Source organism: Anabrus simplex, chromosome 2 (assembly GCF_040414725.1).
Source record: "Anabrus simplex isolate iqAnaSimp1 chromosome 2, ASM4041472v1, whole genome shotgun sequence".
Taxonomy (NCBI): Eukaryota; Metazoa; Arthropoda; class Insecta; order Orthoptera; family Tettigoniidae; genus Anabrus; species Anabrus simplex.
Genome location: NC_090266.1, coordinates 918327469 through 918349882, shown reverse-complemented (window position 1 = coordinate 918349882; position 22414 = coordinate 918327469). Strand labels below are relative to the sequence as shown.

Genomic DNA, 22414 nt, shown 5'->3' with positions numbered 1-22414 from the left:
AATGTTAATGCACTTGCAAGTTATAGAAAGTGAGAAGAAAATTAGGATTAAGAGTGTTCTGGGCTTGCACTCATCTAGGTATGGAAAAGTGCAGTTTGACTGTAGCCAGTTAGAAATGTCTGATTCCACCAAGACAGATCAATATGGCAGTGATAAAAAAGTTCGACTCACTTTTATCATAATACCAATATAAATGGTCCGTTATTGGACTTCATAAATTTTCCAGCTAACTCATTCCTGGTCGCCAGCGTTTCGCCCTTGTGTGCTAGGCTGGGCTCATCAGTTGGTACCTAGCACACCTACCAAGACGCTGGCTAGTGCATACCGTGGAGGCCACTGCGTAAGCTAATTGTAGCCACCGGCAGTGCCAATGCACTATGAGACACTTTGTCCCATTATCAAAAATTGATGCCTGCTTGGCCATCAGATGATATAGATGTTGATTCCCACAGGGAATCTGAAATATCTGGTAGGTGTGCTAGGTACCAACTGACGAGCCCAGCCTAGCACACGAGGGCGAAACGCTGGCGACCAGGAATGAGTTAGCTGGAAAATTTATAATGTCCAATAACGGACCATTTATATTGGTATTATAAATTTACTCATTCGGAGCAAATATTTCAGATTCCCTATGGGAATCAACATCTATATCATCACTTTTATCATGTGACATTTTTGATGGGCATTTTGAGATGTCAGGTGTAATATACATTTCTGGGTATGCAGTAAGGGCAATATCCAAAAGAATAAGCTGTGACACATGTTTAGGTCTCCTGCAATGCAATGAAACAGATGATCCCTATTTTGAAGAACTTCAGAGAGGTGGGTTAGTGGTGCCATCAGATTGTGTTGTGCGTGTCTGTGTAACAGTGACCGGAATGTTTACCTTGTTGGTGTCTGAAGACTACAAGGAAGACTACCTGGATTGTGGAAATTACAAAGAAGTTCTCTTCTCTCTATCCAGAGCTGCTTTAGGGAGAGATGAAAATCAACAGTTCTGGTTTGAACAGGGTAACTGTGGGCATGACAATAATAGTCTAATAGACTGTTTATTGTCCACATTTTGCAACGTCATGTTAAATAATTATAGAAAACAGATTAAGAACAAGAGTTATGCCAGCAGTGATGATAAAATCAGTAAACGAAGGAAGCTGTCAACACTCCATAAATATTGAGCTTGTGAGTACTGTTCTTTAAAGGGTTTTCTTTTTATGCATGTAAAATGTGTATTTCTAACTTTACTGAGTGCATTTCTTGATGTGTGTGTTTCTTAGTATCATTTTTCACAGTGTGTATATTTTTCATAACCATCATGTTGGTCTACGTGCGCTGAATATCATTGAAGTCAATTCAAAGTCGGACACGCCCCCTTTTCTCTCGGCCTCCGCTTGACAGATAGATACAGCGTTGCCAAGCGTACCTTCCGGCTTTATCTGTAGATGGCTCTGATGTAGACTCATACTTCTAAGAAATGACAACTAAGACCCACATCTTAATGTAATGGCATCCAGGGAAGCTACGTTCTGCAGCCAGGTCTTTTACATCGTCCTATGTTTTCCCAATTCCATTTAGGTCGTCTCGAACTGTTTGCCTCCGAGTGCTCCTAGGTCTTTCTTTCTATGAAAAAAAAAATAAAAAAAATAAAAAATACACACCCGTATCCGGGAGACATTGGCAACATGTTTGCTAACATGGCGGTAAACAGTGATTTAGTATTTTCTCCGAGTGGTGATATGTTTGGTAATAATATGTGTATGAAGTGCAATGGATCTATTCACGGAAGTAATGCTAGTCTTAATAGTCTTAATGCTTCTTATGAGTGCGTATTTGAGAATACGTTTGGTAGCGAAGTGTCGGATCCGGTAGACGATCTCGTTTCCGATAATCTCACTTTGGAATCCTCGCATTTGAGGTTTAGAATAAGAGATCTGAAACTTGAACTCTCATCCAAAGATGAAATAATTAAAATGTTATCAGCGGATCTAGAAAATGCTCTGCTGGAATTGAAGAACTTTAAACAAAATAATGTTGAAATGCCGAGACAATACGAAAATGATTTTAAAGAGGTTAAGTCGAAGAATGTTAGGCCTAACCGGAAACATGTTGCATGTAGGCCTAAAGATTTTGTAAATAGTAATATAGTGACACAAAACAGTTTTCAAGCGTTAGAATGTAATGATCATGAGGCAATCATAGAACATGACACAGCTGCAGTGTCAAAAAAATTCCCGTCGGCGACCGGTACATAAACAAGCCCGTACAGTAATAGTGGGAGGACTCGATGATAAGAAATGTTGGACCCGAAGTTGAAGAGGGAATTGCGTACTGCTATCCAGGCATACGAGTGGGTCAACTTCCTGAACATGTAAACATTGACAGTACCGGTATTAAAGAAAATCCTGAAGCCCTGAAAGTTCATATTGGCACAAATGACCTTCATAATTTCTCATCACCTAATGACATAATGGCCGAAACTGATAGGCTTATTACTACGATAAAAAGGAGGTTTCCAGCGGCAAAGCTTTGTCTCAGTGGCATTTTATATCGGTATGATGTTGAGTATCGCTATATAGATGCTGTAAACTCCACTCTTGACTGGTTATGCCGAAATGGAAATGTCCTTTTTGTCGATGGTAATAGTTGGCTTAGAGGTCGTGATTTTAGAAAAGATGGGCTACACCTTAACAGAAAAGGAACCTCTAAGTCTGGTAAACTTCTCAATAGAATATCTAGTAGAATGCTCTCGGGAAACTAATTAAGAAATGAGGGGGGGATGCTAATCCTAATGGCAAAAACTTAAGTGACACAGAAAATGATTTAGAAAGTATAACTTATACCAGGAATACAATACAAAATGTAGATAGGGAATCATTTCACAGAGATCAGATACACTATACTAAGAAAGCACCAAAGACATCAATAAAAGGGTTAGTTGAACACTTTAGAGGATACTATCAAAATGTAAATGGACTTCGAAGCAAACTAACTTAATTAAAATTTCTTCATGTTTAGCTGACTATGACTTCATGGTATTAACCGAAACAAACTTAAATGATGAAATTAGTGATGTGAAACTCTGACTCGAAACGTATTCAATTTTCAGATGTGATAGGTCTTCTTTAACGAGCACCGACGCGAAATCGGGAGGTTGTGGGTTCGGATCCCACTGGTGTCCGGCTGGCCATTTTTGTTCTGTACTTAACATCTCTTCAACACGTACTACATGTACGTAACACGACCTAATACGTTGAAAGTCTGTTTCGAATGTCAAGATCTCTAAACAAAGTGGATATTGATGTATTTAACTACTCATTGTCAAAATTGAGAAATCACTTACATAATCTCCAGAATTGACTATTACTTTCCTGTGATTACTTGTAACATAACCTGTGTATATATCTGTACATATTTTTCTACTTATACTCCTTTGAACTTTCTTTTTAGTGTGTTTTGTTTTGTTTATTCTTCTCTACTGTTATGTAAAATGGTATTACCGTTAATAAAGTATTATTATTATTACCGAGGGAATTGGCAGTGCGGTTAGGGTCGCGTAGCTGTGATAGTGGGTTCGAATCTCATCATCGGCACCCTTGAAGCTGGTTTTCCATGGCTTCCCATTTTTACACCAGGCACCCTCCTATATCGGAATTGTACGGTAGTAGCAACAAACGCATGCCGTTGGTTGCTTGAATCTGTGATTTTGTAATTTAGGGAGACAAAAAAATCCATTATGAAAGCTTACATAAAGAAATACCAGTTTGAGATTAACTCACAAATCAGCTGATGAGCATCTCGCAGTAGCTTTCTCATCACGGCCACATATGTCAAAATCCTACTCTTATTGAGCGACAACGTGTTAGTCAACATTTTTCAGGAAGAGAATCTTAAGATGTTAGCACAGTGTTAACTAACAACTAGTTTGTATATATTTAACAACTGTTGATGAAACTGGACCTGTGTCTACCGCTCTGTACACGATGGCGAAACTTACCTGTGGCGGCTCGTGGCGTTATTTTTTGGAACTTGTTCTCACCGCTTTATTGTTTATGAATTTCATTTTCCGTATTGATAGATTAAATGTATAGACAAGAAGTGTGTTTTTCCACCAATCAATACAAGATTTATTGTAAATAGATTACACTAGTACCGGTTTCGGCCCTTAACGGCCATCATCAGCTAGTACATGATTAGTTTCCAGTCATTAGACAAATCACAAGTTGTTATTGTGTTAGACATCCGGATGTCTAATGGGGGATGGAAATGTAGTATACAGTAGCATGAAGTTAAAATATCTGTGGTTAAAGGTAAAAAGTTACAATAAATTAGAACACGGGTATACAGAACACATTAAAAAATATGGGCCACAATATAAAACACTAAAAAAGTTTTTAACACATTAAAATGCTTATTAAAAGTTCATGTTGCTTAGATTCCATTCTTGTATCATCTGTGTGGTTCCTTTTCTTCTATGTATGTTGGTTTAGCTGTGTGAGGTAATCTTCGAGAATGTTCTGAGGCTGATATGTGTCATGTTGGTATGAACCTTCGTCATGAAAAAAATTTGTGTTATATAATCCAACTGTGATGTACTCCAGTAAATTTTAATATAATAAACTGCAGGTCTTGAGTTTGAATTTAGAAACTGTTGGTGGCAACACCTCTCTCGTCTATGTTCGTTTGTGGTGTAGTCTGTAAAGATAAGCTAACATGAGTATAGTGTATGTATGAAGGAATGCCTGGCGTGTATATGGAAAGAGTACTTACTATTGTTGTTGTGGAGGTTTGTACCAATATGTCTGAAGGCTTGCTGTGTTCTACTACGAGTGCGTCTGGGGCTCATGTTAGCTGTGGAGGGGGATTTAGGTGGAGGGGAAGAAGGAGTGACTATTGGGGAAGTAGGGGTGGGATCAGACTTGTGATTCGTTGGTTTGTTAGAGCGTGTGTTTACTATGATGAGGTAATCATTCTTTAATGCCGGAATGGCTTTATCACAAATGATGCTGGTTTTCTCTGTAATATCGTTAATGTTATGATTAGGATTAGCGTATTGGTCCAAAGAAATATAGAAATCTTCGGTTATGTTGAGCAGGGGGCCCTTAGAGTTTATGTTTAGTATCGTCATATCGTTATTGATGTCTGTGAAGCTATGCTTAGATTCTTCTACATGTTGGCCTATTGATGAGAAATGGTTATGTTTTACTGCCTTTATATGTTCATTATAGCGGATGGTGAAGTTTCTGCCTGTACGTCCAACATAACCTGTGTCACAGTTACATTTGATACGGTAGACACCTGATGGATAGTATTTGTTATTATTATTGACTGTTTTAGTGTTATGTGTAATGTTGGTGCTGTTGTGTGTGGTTTTGAATGCTATTTTCATGTTGTGCTTCTTGAAAATATTAGTTATGGTATATATATATATGGGTGTTGTTAAAGGTAAATAGGGCATAATCTTTTCTGGGTTTGGCTGTTTTAGCTAATTTAGTTTTAGGTTGGGATTTTATTTTGTGAATGATTTTGTTGACCATTTCTTTGCTATATCCGTTATGTTTAGCTATGTCGTGGATTAATTTCAATTCATTATTTTGATCTTCTTCTGTCATTAGGATGTTAAAAGCTCTATATATCATACTATAATAGGCTGCTCTTTTGTGTGTATTGGGATGAATGGAGTCATTTTTATGGTATTTAAGGTGTGTGTGGGTTTCCTGTAGATCTTGTAAGATAAGTGGTTGTCGTGTCTGGTTATTGTCAAGTCTAAGTAATTTAGTGTACGGTTATTTTCGGTTTCTTTAGTGAATTTAATTTGGGGGTCTAAAGTGTTAAGTTTATCTAGTATAGTTTGTGCGTCAGTGGATCTGTTATCTATAATTACGAAGATATCGTCATCAAATCTGCACCAAAAATGTATATTATCTATTTTATTAATTGACGTGTGTTCTAAGTAATCTATATAGATTTCTGCTAATATTCCGGAGGCAGGAGACCACATAGGTAGGCCTTGTTGCTGATATATGGTATCGTGAAATCTGAAATAGTTATTGTTTATAGCGAATTCAAGTAAATTTATGAATTCGTTTATTTCTAAGGTGTTCAAGTTGCTATGGTTTTTTAAATTAGATTCTATTATTTTGATTGTTTGTTAAACATGTTTATGTCAAATGAAGCAAGGGTATGGTGTTGTTCGATCTTTAGTTATTTGGTCCTGTTGCAAAAATCTATTGAGTTTTGTATTGTTTTGTTTGCTAAAAATGAATAATGATTTTTAATTTTTTTTTGGATGAATTGCGATAATTTATAGGTTGGACTGGCTCTATAGTTTATAATTGGTCTCATGGGTACATCTTCTTTGTGAATTTTAGGGTAGGCTTTCGCAGATGGTAATTGGGGGTTCATTGTTATAAGTTTAGCAGATTCAGTTTCGGTAAGAAGAAAAAAATGTGTGTTTTTGAGTAATTTTTTTAAAATTCCTTTGTATGTTATTGGTTGGATCTCGGCGTTTAATAGAAAAAGTGTTGTTTTGAAAGCATGCTTCATTTTTATCCATAATGACCGTAGTGTTGCCTTTGTCGGCCTTCGTTATTAGTAGATTATTCTGTTTTATTTTATTTTTGAGTTTAAGTTTGATCTATGGGTGGTATTCGTGTTTAAGTTATTATTGTGAATATTACTGATGTATTGCGGGATCTTTCTACTGATTTCGTGTCTAACTTCGTCTCGTATATCATATGGGATCCTTTGTAAAGCAAGTTCTGTTTCGGTAACGGTAGTTATAATATTCTGGTAGGATGATGCTTTACCCCAGTTGTGTTTGGGTCCCTTGCTCAACATATCCGTTTCTACGTCGTCAAATGTGGCTAGTGTAAGGTTTTTTATAGGTGGATGGAATTTATGTTGGGAATCATTGTTAGGAAGAGAGGGATTTTTGTTTTGGATTATGGTAAGTAGTTTTGGTTTACTTTGTTGTTTCAGTGTTTCCAGTTTTTTGTTTAGTGTGTTGTGTTTCTTTATGGCTAAGTCTTTTATTTTATCTCTGGAAATTTGTTTAAAGTAATTCCAATAGCTGCGTGGGAGTTCATGGGATGCTTTCAGATGTGTTGAATAAAGTTGATTATTGAGGTGTTGTTTCTTACGATATAAGAATTTTATTTCTTCTTTTAACCAAATTTCATTAGTCCTGTTTTGTGTTTTGCGTGTCTGAGCAGTTCGTCTGTGTTTATTATGGTATTTTTGGAGAAATTTCGGTGTTAAGTTGTTTGAAAGGCATTCCTTCAAAAAGGCAATGCTTTTCGTTGCGTTCATTAGTTTGATTTTCAAGTTTTGATATTTGAATGCATTACGTTTTGCCTGGTTGGCTTCCGTATTATTGTTTATGAATTTCATTTTCCGTATTGATAGATTCAATGTATAGACAAGAAATATGTTTTTCCACCAATCAATACACGATTTATTGTAAGTAGATTAGACTAGTACCGGTTTCGACCCTTCACGGCCATCATCAGCTAGTACATGATTAGTTTCCAGCCATTAGACAAATCACAAGTTGTTATTGTGTTAGACATCCGGACGTCTAATGGGGGATGGAAATGCAGTATACAGTGGCATGAAGTTAAAATATCTGTGGTCGAAGGTAAAAAGTTACAATAAGTTAGAACATGAGTATAAAACATATGGGCCACAATATAAAACACTTTAAAAGTTTAACACATTAAAATGCTTATTAAAAGTTCGTGTTGCTTAGATCCCATTCTTCTATCTTCCGTGTGGTTCCTTTGCTTCTATGTATGTTGGTTTAGCTGTGTGAGGTAATCTTCGAGAATGTTCTGAGACTGATATGTGTCATGTTGGTGTTTAAGAACCTTGGTAGAACACAGCAAGCTTCAGACATATTGATTCAAGACCTCCACAACAACAATAGTAAGTACTCTTTCCATATACACACCATACACTACACTTATATTAGCTTATCTTTACAGACTACACCACAAACGAACATAGACGAGAGAGGTGTTGCCACCAACAGCTTCTAAATTCAAACTCAAGACCTGCAGTTTATTATATTAAAATTTACTGGAGTTCATCACAGTTGGATTATATAACACAAAATGTTTTCATGACGAAGGTTCCTACCAACTTTTTACCTTTTACCTTTAACCACAGATATGTTAACTTCATGCTACTATATACTGCATTTCCATCCCCCATTAGACATCCGGATGTCTAACACAATAACAACTTGTGATTTGTCTAATGGCTGGAAACTAATCATGTACTAGCTGATGATGGCTGTTAAGGGCCGAAACCGGTACTAGTGTAATCTATTTACAATAAATCGTGTATTGATTGGTGGAGAAACACATTTCTTGTCTATACATTATTCTCACTGCGTCGGTAAAGGGTGTTGCCTGCTTTGCCAGCCGTGTTAATGATACCGATTCCACAGTAAGCCGAGGGGCATTATTTGAACCAAGGGAAAAAGTAAAAAAAAGAAAAAGGTCCACTTACAATCTGGTAAATAAGCAATTTAAACAGACAATTCTCTGCTGAACCAGTGAATCTCACCATGACATTGGGTCCAATGAACTCATTCAGTATTTAAGTACCGGCACCGTACTATGTTGTACAGAAAATGAGTTACCTTTTGCAAACACACACTTATCTATATCACTCTGTATAATAATTTCCTTTCCTGAATCATTCTGAAAGCTGTAGTTAAGTAAATTTTCGGCATTGTCCTGAGGTGGTGCAGCTCTTTTCATGCACAACCCCAGTGAAGGTGAGCTGCACGTATCAGCCCTCCTGCCGTTCTTAAAATTCTGGAAATACCAGGAATCGAACCCGGGCCACCGAGAATGGCAGTCAGTAGTAATAACCGTTACGCTCTGGAGGCGGCGCGGCCATCTTGCTCCGTAGTGCGGAATGAAAAAAACCCAAGATCATTAAAATAATAATCATCATCTTCATCTTGCAGAGCTGATCGGATCTGTTTAGAAGATAATCCTCTCCATCGTCTTCTGTTGTCAACCCCAATGCATTTCTTTTCAACCCCCAGCAAGCTAGTTTCTGCTTCACAGCTCCACCAGGAAACCACTAGGAATGTTTTTAGAGTCCTCTTCACACCAGGCAAATGCTGGGGCTGTACCTTAATTAAGGCCACGGCCGCTTCCTTCCAACTCCTAGGCCTTTCCTATCCCATCGTCGCCATAAGACCTATCTGTGTCGGCGCGACGTAAAGCCTCTAGCAAAAAAAGAGTCCTCTTCCGATTTTGAATCGCAAAGCAGTTTAATTAGTTGGTCAGATGGCAGATTACTGAAATATTGAGATATGTTCTTGAAAAAATACATTCTCAGTGGCATCTATTTCGATATACTAAGAGAATATTTCTAGTTCAAAACACTGTCACGTTAAGCCTCCTTCCTTCCACTTCATTCTCACGAATGTTGAAAACAATGTCAGAGTCAGCTGCCACTAAACAAATGCATTGACATTGACGAACTGTATCGTCAACAGCATTCCAAATGTTAAGCAATATGGGACTGTTTTTAAACACAATAAAACAAAAGGTAAGTAAAGAAAACTGGGGAAATATACAAGATGCATCTCACTGTACACTCAATTGCATCCTGACGAAAGTAATAATGGAAAGGAACAACCAAGTTATACATTAAGTCATATGCATAACGATAGAAATATGAAAAGGAGCATAGACTGCCTCTTTTCAGCACCCAATGTTTTCCAGCTTCATCGAGAAGGCAGGATTCAACACTCACCGAGGGGCCATCTTGATACATCTTGATACATCTTGATGTGAGAAGTGTAGGATGAGAAGAAAACCAATCATCATCATCTTCATCATCATCATCATCATCATCATCAACCTGGTAAAGTCTGTTTAGAACATAAGCCTCCCCATTGTCTTCTGTCTTCTCACCATGTCACTGTCATCAGTCATCACTATGGTCCAGTCCTCCCCTCTTTTCTTCACCAGCAACTCCACTTCTTTCAGCCATTTCCACCTCATGAAATATCCCTTTCTTCTCCGTTCTCTACATGCGTCATAACATCTAAGCCTTCCTTTCTTTATGCTGGCCTGAAATAATTTCACTTGCACTAGTTCTCTAATTTTCTCGCTTCTTATCTTATCTGGTTTTGTTACTTCTGTTCTACTTCTCAAATATTTAATCTCGTTCTTTTCTCTCTTCCCCTCATTACCTAACCTTCTGAGGTACAAGTTCATATTGTGGTAGAGTGTGTCTGGTATATCACTCCTTTGCTTCCAAAAGGAAACAGAGCCTCGGAAAGAAGAAAATCTGGTCGAGCCAGCGAAAGTGAAGACAACAAGATCAAGATAAATACAGGTGGAGAGAGACTGAATACAGAATAAACACAATAGAGAAGAACAGTAGCCTAACAGGGGTGGAAATTGTCCTTGACCATTTGTGTTTTCACGTTTGTCTCTGCTTCGCCCTCTCACATTCATGTCTTATTGTGGGCCGTCGCTTTCTATCTGCCATACCTGTCATACGACTGACATAAAACTATCAGAAGTCAACAGAGGTATGCCTGTGTGTTGTATGTTCTCCATCCTGCATCAACAATAACAAGTCATTTTAGATGTATTTACAACAATACATTAATTAAGATCAGTTATGATAAATTAACACTTACCCTTGCACTTATTTGTATTCTTATCCAGGATAGCCTTTGTTGAGATGATCGTACCAAACCTATAAAAAGAAAAAAATTAAAACAGACTGACACACAAACATACATTTTTACTGATTCATTCATTCATTCATTCATTTATTTATTGGATAAACAGGGTAACATACCCCAATAACAGTAAACGTAAAATGATGTATTACAATATAGGAGTTATCTTAGTTATAATTTAATTACTCCTATAAACGTATTCTCAGATAATTACACATTTGTCTATTTATTTTTCATTAAAAAAATAGAAGTGTGTTTTGTTTTTACTTCCAGAGCATGTTTGGGCAAACTCATAAAATGCTGTTTGTGACAAGTCTATATACATCTTCCATATTTCCAAAAATTGCATGACACACTCACATCTGCATTTCAGGATAATGATGAATCCATACAGAGAAGAATTTGAGATGTTTTGTGACAAAAGATGGTCTACGGTATGTTAATGATAACATTAAATGCACTTCCCTTGAAAGATTCATTCAAATTGTCTCCAACAGAAAGACGAGCAGTAACATAACATGATGTCTAATAAGAAAATACCATCACGAAATGATCTAGAGGCTAGTAATGGTGAGAAAGAACCAGTTGTAGTCCTTGCAGTAGCTATTTAACTAAATTTATCCTTCGTATGCAGGCACAGGGAATAAACGCGCCTGCAGGAAGAAACAAAGCAACTCTTGGGAAGATTTCAGCATACTATCTAAGTATTTGGAGCAAGAATAATAAAAATATAATTATTTTTATGTGATACATTGCATTATGGAAGTATTGTCCGAATTAGATGAGGGTTTTTGTAGTCGTCGACAGTTTGATTCCTTTCTATATTTGCATATCCCATGATTATGTTGTAGGATTGTTGTTGTAATGTTTATCAAATGTGCATACTCTACTCAAAATTCTATGTGCCAAGCACATATTTCCATTTGTTTTAAGGTACACCAACCAAAAAGGCCTGATGGCAACGTGATAGGACAGGGCAAAGACCGGGAAGGAAGCGACTGTGGCCTTAATTAAGATACAGCCTCAGCATTTGCCTGGTGTGAAAATTGGACACCACAGAAAATCTCCCGAGCCAACTCCTGTGCCAAATACTACCAACTGAAAGGAGTATGGCAGCATATGAGATGAGGAATGATTGTAATGTAATATTCATTTCTCTCTTGTGAAACGTACTCTCAGTAAAACCTTAATAAGATCCTCCCGCTTATTACGCTATACTGGATAATTCGCGCATTTTTCCATGTCCCTACACGTTTACATCACATTTTTCTCTAATTTTAGATTCTCTTTTTTGAGGGAATATTCTTCAGTTATTTTTTAGCAAAGTTAAAAAAAGAATCGAATATTTTACTGCCTCGTCATAAGTGTACCTACAAGTGTGAACTTTACCCTGAGCTAAAGACTAGGTAGAGTATGTTCACATTTAAACCTTACAATCAGTTTACCTTAATCTCACCATGGTAAGTCTGTAGTGTGTACAGAGTACACAGATGGACTGATACTGTACGAGGCAAGCAGAGGTCAATTTAGGATTTCTTGGAAAAAAGTTCAATCAATACTGATCTGCTTTTAGGGCAGTCGCCCAGGTGGCAGATTCCCTGTCTGTTGCTTTCCTAGCCTTTTCCGAAATGATTTCAAAGAAATTGGAAATTTATTGAACATCCCCCTTGGTAAGTTATTCCAATCCCTAACTCCCCTTCCTATAAATGAATATTTGCCCCAGTTTGTCCTCTTGAATTCCAACTTTATCTTCATATTGTGATCTTTCCTACTTTTATAAACGCCATTCAAACTTATTCGTCTACTAATATCATTCCAAGCCATCTCTCCGCTGACAGCTCGGAACATACTACTTAGTCGAGCAGCTCTTCTTCTTTCTCTCAATTCTTCCCAACCCAAACATTGCAACATTTTTGTAACGCTACTCTTTTGTCGGAAATCACTCAGAACAAATCGAGCTGCTTTTCTTTGGATTTTTTCCAGTTCTTGAATCAGGTAATCCTGGTGAGGGTCCCATACACTGGAACCATACTCTAGTTGGAGTCTTACCAGAGATTTATATGCCCTCTCCTTTACATCCTTACTACAACCCCTAAACACCCTCATAACCATGTGCAGAGATCGGTACCCTTTATTTACAATCCCATTTATGTGATTACCCCAATGAAGATCTTTCCTTATATTAACACCTAGATACTTACAATGATCCCCAAAAGGAACTTTCACCCCATCAACGCAGTAATTAAAACTGAGAGGACTTTTCCTATTTGTGAAACTCACAACCTGACTTTTAACCCCGTTTATCAACATACCATTGCCTGCTGTCCATCTCACAACATTTTCGAGGTCACGTTGCAGTTGCTCACAATCTTGTAACTTATTTATCACTCTATAGAGAATAACATCATCCGCAAAAAGCCTTACCTCAGATTCCACTCCTTTACTCATATCATTTATATATATAAGAAAACATAAAGGTCCTATAACACTGCCCTGAGGAACTCACCTCTCAACTATTACAGGGTCAGACAAAACTTCACCTACTCTAACTCTCTGAGATCTATTTTCTAGAAATATAGCAACCCATTCAGTCACTCTTTTCTCTAGTCCAATTGCACTCATTTTTGCCAGTAGTCTCCCATGATCCACCCTGTCAAATGCTTTAGACAGGTCAATCGCGATACAGTCCATTTGACCTCCAGAATCCAAGATATCTGCTATATCTTGCTGGAATCCTACAAGTTGAGCTTCAGTGGAATAACCTTTCCTAAAACCGAATTGCCTTCTATCGAACCAGTTATTAATTTCACAAACATGTCTAATATAATCAGAAAGAATGCCTTCCCGAAGCTTACATACAATGCATGTCAAACTTACTGGCCTGTAATTTTCAGCTTTATGTCTATCACCCTTTCCTTTATACACAGGGGCTACTATAGCAACTCTCCATTCATCTGGTATAGCTCCTCCGACCAAACAATAATCAAATAAGTACTTCAGATATGGTACTATATCCCAACCCATTGTCTTTAGTATATCCCCAGTAATCTGATCTATTCCAGCCGCTTTTCTAGTTTTCAACTTTTGTATCTTACTGTAAATGTCATTGTTATCATATGTAAATTTTATTACTTCTTTGGCCTTAGTCTCCTCCTCTATCTCGACATTATCCTTGAAACCAACAATCTTTACATACTGCTGACTGAATACTTCTGCCTTTTGAAGATCTTCACATACACACCCCCTTTGTTCATTAATTATTCCTGGAATGTCCTTCTTGGAACCTGTTTCTGCCTTAAAATACCTATACATACCCTTCCATTTTTCACTAAAATGTGTATGACTGCCAATTATGCTTGCCATCATGTTATCCTTAGCTGCCTTCTTTGCTAGATTCAATTTTCTAGTAAGTTCCTTCAATTTCTCCTTACTTCCACAGCCATTTCTAATTCTATTTCTTTCCAGTCTGCACATCCTTCTTAGTCTCTTTATTTCTCTATTATAATAAGGTGGGTCTTTACCATTCCTTACCACCCTTAAAGGTACAAACCTGTTTTCGCACTCCTCAACAATTTCTTTAAACCCATCCCAGAGTCTGTTTACATTTTTATTTACCGTTTTCCACCGATCATAGTTACTTTTTAGAAACTGCCTCATGCCTGCTTTATCAGCCATATGGTACTGCCTAACAGTCCTACTTTTAAGACCTTCCTTTCTATCACATTTATTTTTAACTACCACAAAAACAGCTTCATGATCACTAATACCATCTATTACTTCAGTTTCCCTATAGAGCTCATCTGGTTTTATCAGCACCACATCCAGGATATTTTTCCCTCTGGTTGGTTCCATCACTTTCTGAATCAGCTGTCCTTCCCATATTAACTTATTTGCCATTTGTTGGTCATGTTTCCTGTCGTTCGCATTTCCTTCCCAATTTACATCTGGCAAATTCAGATCTCCCGCTACAATCACATTTCTTTCCATGTCGTTTCCCACATAGCTGACTATGCTATCAAATAATTCCGAATCCGCGTCAGTGCTACCCTTTCCCGATCTGTACACTCCAGATATATCAAGTTGCCTATTATCTTTAGAAATGAGCCTTACACCTAGAATTTCATGTGTCTCATCTTTAACTTTTTCGTAGCTTACAAATTCTTCTTTCACCAGAATGAACACTCCCCCTCCCACCATTCCTATCCTATCTCTACGATACACACTCCAGTGCCGTGAGAACATTTCTGCATCCATTATATCATTTCTCAGCCATGATTCAATTCCTATTACAATATCTGGTAAATATATATCTATTAAATTACTTAATTCTATTCCTTTCTTTACAATACTTCTACAGTTCAACACTAACAATTTTATGTCATCCCTACTTGATTTCCAGTTCCCTGTTCCCTTATCACCGCTCCCTAGGCCACCCCGTTTCCCTGAATGTACCTCCCTATTACCCTTCCAAACACATTTCCTAACTTATATGTACCACTGCGGTTTAAATGAAGGCCATCTGAGCGCAGATCCCTATCTCCTACCCACCCATTAGGATCTAGAAATTTCACTCCCAGTTTCCCACATACCCACTCCATAGTCTCATTTAAATCCCCAATCACCCTCCAGTCAGTATCCCTCCTACACAGTATTCCACTAATAACAATCTCCGCTTTCCCATTGTAGAAATCATGGACAACAAAGTGAGAGGAAGAACCTTTCCATCACATGGACAGTTCTAAGGTTGCCTTTCAATTATGTGCAGTGTATTGGAGTTTGTCCGCCATTATGAGTGCGATAAGGAAAGCGCTTTCCTTATTGGATAAATCAGAGATTTTGTGAAACCACGAGAACACTGATCTTAACGAGAAACAGCTCGTCTATTCATTAAGGATTCCACTGATATTATAAAATCGTGAATTTACAATATGGTGAACAGTACTTCAATAAAATGAAACATCAGTCCTTTAAAATGAAAACATACAAAGCACATAATTATATTGCTTAGTTTCTTCCGTTTAATACATGGTATTGTTATGGATAGCATCTTTTACTGTACCATTAAGTTGAGGACCTGGAATTACTGTACCTGGAACGATTGCAGGAAATCAGTTTGCATTAAACTATTGTACAAGAAGTATTCTGCAGTAAAACGCTACATACAACTTGATCTGACACTTGTTTCTTCCTTTCCATTACTCTTACACATAGGGCTCATTCCTTGCTGCAGGGACAAAGCCATTGACAATAATTCATTACAATACGAACACATACGTTTACCACTCATTTGAATAAGGATATGTGCCATTTCTTCGTTTCTGCCCTTCTGGCTTATAGGTGTCAGACACACGAGAAATACCACGCAAGAGTTCTTTAGCATTTTGATCTCACAGTTTCCATCCATTATTTTCTTGGTCCTTTAGGTTGCCATAGAAGAATTCCCTTGCATGCACATGCCACTGAAGCCTACAATTTCCTACACCAACAACAGGCATTTCTATGCCTATTCATTTCCTATTTACTTCAATCCTGATCTTTTTTTTGCTAGGGGCTTTACGTCGCACCGACACAGATAGGTATTATGGCGACGATGGAATAGGAAAGGCCTAGGAGTGGGAAGGAAGCGGCCGTGGCCTTAATTAAGGTACAGCCCCAGCATTTGCCTGGTGTGAAAATGGGAAACCACGGAAAACCATCTTCAGGGCTGCCGATAGTGGGATTCGAACCTACTATCTCCCGGATGCAAGCTCACAGCCGCGCGCCTCTACGCGCACGGCCAACTCGCCCGGTAATCCTGATCTTATCCTATATGATATTATGATTCATGGTTCAAGTGAACGTCATTTCTGCAGCTTGTAGAGGTATCTTATTTATATCTCTATGTAGAAGAATACATGTTTTGAATGCATATGTCATATTTGGCACTGATTATGTGTTGAATATACTTAACCTTGTATTCAGGGGTATTTCACTATCACACTGAAGGTTAAGGAAATATAATGCCATCAAGGTCCTGTTGAGTATTTTCTGCTCGAGTGTACTGTCATTTGAGGTGACACTTCCTACATACCGGTATTTGAAATCTGAAATCGATTCAAAGTGCAGGCATATTCATATTTGACCACCTGTGTAAACTTTCTTCACAAAGTGGTGGCCCAAACTGAATTGTATTTGTGTCCCCTGACTATCATTTGCCTTTCAAACTGAAGCTGTAGTAATCTTATCGAATTCATGAAATGTTGTTCTCCAAAACAATAATGTAAAATCTCAAAGCACAGAGACTTCATCTTTTCTAGTGGTGTACAAATTTGTAATTAAGAGCACAACTGCTAAGAAACAGAAAGGTTTGCCAGAAAATTTCGGTAGGCATTGGCTAGTAGTTAATAATTTAAAAGAAAAGAATAACATTAATAGTTGCAAAAGGCATTTGCATCAATCTATTTATTCAAGAAACACTGTGAAATATAAATTGAAATTCTCATCTGGTAATATGACCGACTGGATCAGAACAACAGCGATGCTATCAAAACGACGAATGAAACAGCTTATGCGGTGTGATTAAACAGGCTGAAATTGTGCATCAATTTCCGACTATGTCTCGAAAGTATGAATGGCAGGTTATGTCCCTGTTAGTTGACCACCAAGCATTCGTGTTAATCTGTATCAGCATATATCTCTATGCGGCAGATACAGTCCATCCTCAACCAGATGTTCTGGCATTTGTGACTCTCACGTCAGGCAGCTAAATCGCAGTAGATTTTGTGGACACCAGTTAGTGGTAAGCGATTCTAAAGTAAAAAAAGTCGTAACAGCACTAGTTGTGAAAGGTGTTTGCACCGATCGAAGAAACCATACATTCCTTCACCACTGAGGGAGTCACAGGTGTTTATTAGCTGGATGCCATTCCTGATGCCAAACCCACGTGGAGAAATGTATTCACTATTCAGTGTTTCTCTCGGGTTGGTGTTGTGTGCTGTGTACACAAAGAGCAATGCATTCACTACTCAGTGTTTCTGGCAGGTTGGTGTTGTGGTGTGCTGTGTACATAAAGAGCAATGCATTCACTACTCAGTGTTTCTGTCAGGTTGGTGTTGCTGTGTGTATACTCCGAGCAATGCATTTACTACGCAGTGTTTCTGTCAGGTTGGTGTTGTGGTGTGCTGTGTACACAAAGAGCAATGCATTCACTACTCAGTGTTTCTGTCAGGTTGGTGTTGTGTTGTACTGTGTATACTCAGAGCAATGTATTCACTACTGAGTGTTTCTGTCAGGTTGGTGTTGTGGTGTGTTGTGTACACAAAGAGCAATGCATTCACTACTCAGTGTTCTTGTCAGGTTGGTGTTGTGGTGTGTATACTAAGAGCAATGCATTCACTACTCAGTGTTCCTGTCAGGTTGGTAGTGTGGTGTGTATACAAAGAGCAATCAATCAAGACAAATAAAAATATCCAGTCCCTGAATAAGAGGAATTAATCAGATGTGATTATAATTCCGACTCAGTTTTGAATCTTTCCCGGGAAGTATGAACTGAAGGCATCGACGCTGACCATTCAAGTCAAAAAGCCACATGTATTCAAGTGAACTGTAAAGGGACTGTGTGGTAAAGATCCGGCCTCCGACGAGAAGAGAATAGCTCCTCAGTTATTATCAGGAAACTGAGAAAACATCTGGTCCACCCACGCTAACCCTACACCACAGACAGGCCGGCAGGCATGGCACACCACTGTACAAGATCTGAGGCTCTATCACTCTGCAGGGATTGTACTACCCTGGATACAAAGACATGTGACTGGACTAACACGAACCTCCTGTCCAGGAAGAGCTTCGTACGAATATCAGAACGTAGTCTGATGATGATGATGATGATGATGATTCGGTTTTAAAGGGGCCTAACATCTAAGGTCATCGGCCCCTAATGTTACGAGATTAACGACATGAGATAAGTAAAATATAAAAATATTAAAATGTATCCACTGACTAGAGTTTAAAATAAATGGTGATGAAAAATGATTGGGAGATTAAAACAATCAGTGGACCTAATTCGCAATGCCTTATTTTCGAGTAAAAGAATAGAAACTAGAGGTGATAATGGAATAAAGCATTGCATGGACATTCAGATATGTATATATACATAGAATGCAAGTTATGCCTTAAAATAACACATTAGAATACGCAACGCGAATACAAATAGTCAATGGGATAAAAGCGCAAAAACACTAAGACAAGAACAATACCACACACGAGAAAAAAGACCACTATCCCTCAAAAAACTGATGACGAGGTCTGCGGACTACTTGCCATCGCGCAGGATGAGAGAGATGGTACTCGGGAGGTTAAGACTACGGCGCAGACCGACCAGGTCCACACACTCCGTAAGGATGTGTACCACGGTAAGGTGATCGCCGCAAGTACACACAGGAGGGGTTCTCCTTTCAATAGATAATAGTGCGTCAGGATACCATGGCCGATTCGAGGACGACATAATACCACTGCTTCCCTTCGACAAGCCCGAAGGGAAGTCCTCCATACCTTCGCAGTACCTTTTATCGCTGTCAGCTGATTTGGTAGAGGAGTGGCCTTCCAATCCATCTCCCAATGGGATATAACCAGATGTCTCAGCTGAGAGCGAATATCACTTGCTGGAAACTTGTAAGGCAACGGGGGCAGTGTCACTGTCTCCTTGACAGCCTTGACTCGTTTCCCTCTACACCCATGTAGCTTGGAAGCCACAGAAATGTGATTCTGGTGCCGGCATCCGAACACACGGCCAGCTGGTCCTGGATCCGCTACACCAGAGGGTGCCGAGGGAAACAGGTATAAATAGATTGTAGCGAGCTCAAAGAGTCAGTACACATGAGAAAGTGTCGGCGCTCATCGGACAGTGAGTACCGCAGAGCTTAACAGATAGCATAGAGCTCTGCTGTGTACACACTACAGGTCTCCGGGAGAGCAAAAGAAACCTATCAGTGTCGACAACGAACGCACAGCCCACTGCAGTGTCTGTTCTCGTGCCATCCGTGTAAACGGCGACTGAACCTGGATACCGGCCAACAACGGACAGAATGAGCCTGCGATAAATCGAATGGTCCGGTTTTCCTTCGGGCCAGTGTGCAGATCCAGGATTATTTCAGGACGTCGTACTACCCACGGAGGTACCCCACTTGGTTGTCTGATAAGGCAAGGAACCGAAGGTACGTAAAACAATCTGTCACTGCTCTCCAAGCGTATTCCTTCCGGCCGCGTTGCTCGAGGACAAGCAGCGTACAGCCGACGATGTCCATTGTTGAATACGCAAGGATAGCTTGGGTGAAGTGGCATCTGTCGCAAATTTGCAGCATACGACAGAAGGAGCTGCTGACGCCTCAGGTGTAAAGTGGGCACATCAGATTCAGCGAGTAGGCTAGCTATGGGACTTGTGCGAAAAGCTCCCGTCGCCAACCTAACCCCGCTGTGGTGGATGCTGTTCAGTCTCGCAAGAACGCTTGGTCTTACTGAGCCATGTGCTGCACTGCCGTAGTCTAATCTGGATAAAATATGTGCCCTATAGAATCGTAGGAGCACCGTGCGGTCAGCTCCCCAATTAGTGCTGCCAAGTGCATTGCACTTTTAGCTCCGCACGTGTGGCTCCAACGATAATGTTCTATCGAAAATGAGCCCAAGAAATCTGTGTCAACTACAGGACTAGCGACATTTCCTAAATAAAGTTCAGGAGGAGGGTGCCTTTGCAGAAAGCGGTTCTCTGTCGCTTGTAATCTATTCAGATCTCTTTTTGTCCAAGTCCAACATTCTGATCCATAGGTTAGTATTGTCAAATAATATGATGTATATATCATGATTTTTGCTTTGGTAGGTAATTTCCAATTATGTCTGATGCACAGTAATAACATTTTGAGCAATTTCCTATCTTCTCTGAAATTTCTACCTTGATGTTTCCTCTCCTAGTTAGCTTAATTCCTAGGTACTTAAAAGGATTTACTTTAAGAATTTTTCCATTACACCTAACATCTTCATGTTTCTGTTTTCTCTACTGAATTTCATTTCCTTACTTTTCGTTAAACTTATTTCCATGCCGGCTTCTCCAATTACCCTCTGCCAGGTATCTAGTTCTTCCAATTTTTGTTCTTCTTCCCATATCATCACATCATCTGCATATGCTATTACTTTAATATCATCAGCTGTTGACCCTTGGCGAACTTTCCTCATAATGTTGTCTATCGCTGTATTAAAGAGCACTGGTGAAAGTACACTTCCTTGTCAAACTCCTGTGTCTCTTCTAAATCATTCTGATTTTTATCCATTTACAAAAATGTTCCAAAGTTTGGGCTGGGAAGACTTCGGAGAAAAGATACGAGCTTCTCGATTAAGTGGTATGTTCCGAGCTGTCAGTGGAGAGATGGCGTGGAATGACATCAGTAGACGAATAAGTTTGAGTAGTGTCTTTAAAAGTAGGAAAGATCACAACATGAAGATAAAGTTGCAATTTAATAGACAAATTGCGGCAAATATTCGTTTATGGGAAGGGGAGTTAGGGATTGGAATAACTTAACAAGGGAGATGTTCAGTAAATTTCCAATTTCATTGCAAACGTTTAACAAAAGGCTAAGAAAACAATAGATATGGAATTTGCAACCTGGGCAAGTGCCCTTAATGCCTATCAGTAGTGATTGATTGATTGATTGATTGATTGACTGATTGATTGAAGATTACGTTGGCGACAAAAGTGGACAACAGAGGTCTTTGTGGTGGAAAACCGAAAGCCATGTCCGAAGGTCCACTGCTCAACTCTCCTAATAGCTTGCTGTAATTGTCCCTCTGCAACTGCGATATTACGCGAGCTATAGTGCAGAGCAAAATCGTCCACGGTATTACTGCTGAACCAGCAGCAACAACAACAATACCGTTTATGGCAATCGCGAACAGAGTGATACTAAGAACCGATCTATGTGGGACTCCATTTTCCTGAACGAGGTATTGCGAATATGCCCTCCCTACTCGGACATGGAACAAACGGAGGGACAAAACATTCGCAATAAATACCGCCAAGTGACCTCGGAATCTCCAATGATGCAGGACTGAAAGGATGCCATATCGCAATGTGGTGTCATAGGCCTCTTCTAAGTCAAAAAAAAAAAACAGCCACCAAATGATGTTTGCGGAGAAACGCATCCTGGATAGAACTCTCCAGGCGTACCAAGTGGTCAGTGGTCACTGGTCGAGCGAGCAGCTCGAAAACGACACTGGTACTCGGAGAAGAGTCCTTGTTTCCCCAGATACCACACAAGTTGGCAATTTACCATCCTCTCAAATAGCTTACACAGGCAGTTTGTTAGACAAATCGGTCTGTAACTTCCTACATACTTAGGATCTTTGTCAGGCTTGAGGACAGGAATGACTATACCCTCTCGCCACTGAGACGGAAAATCTCCCTCTATCCAGATTCGGCTGAACACAGGAAGGAGATATAGCAGGCTATCCTCACTAAGGTGTTTCAACATCTGGTTATGGATATTGTCCAGTACAGGAGACGTATCCTTGCAAAGCGCTAACGCGCTGCGGAGTTCCCACTCCGTAAAGGGAAGGTTGTAGTCCTCTGGAGCTTGAGTGGCAAAACTAAGGTGATGACGTTCTGCCTTCCATTTCAGAGCGAGGAAATCACGATGGTAATTCCCGGAGCCAGACACACCCGCGAAATGACTA

At 39.2% G+C, this 22414-nt stretch overlaps 1 protein-coding gene across 1 annotated transcript in view; it reads right to left on the bottom strand.

The window, feature by feature from the left end:
- shep (alan shepard) overlaps positions 1-22414 on the bottom strand; it is a 775961-nt gene that overhangs the window by 159470 nt on the left and 594077 nt on the right. The window contains exon 4 of the mRNA XM_067139545.2: positions 10673-10731. Within this exon, the coding sequence (XP_066995646.2) occupies positions 10673-10731 (59 nt within the window). The remainder of the gene's footprint in view (positions 1-10672; positions 10732-22414) is intronic.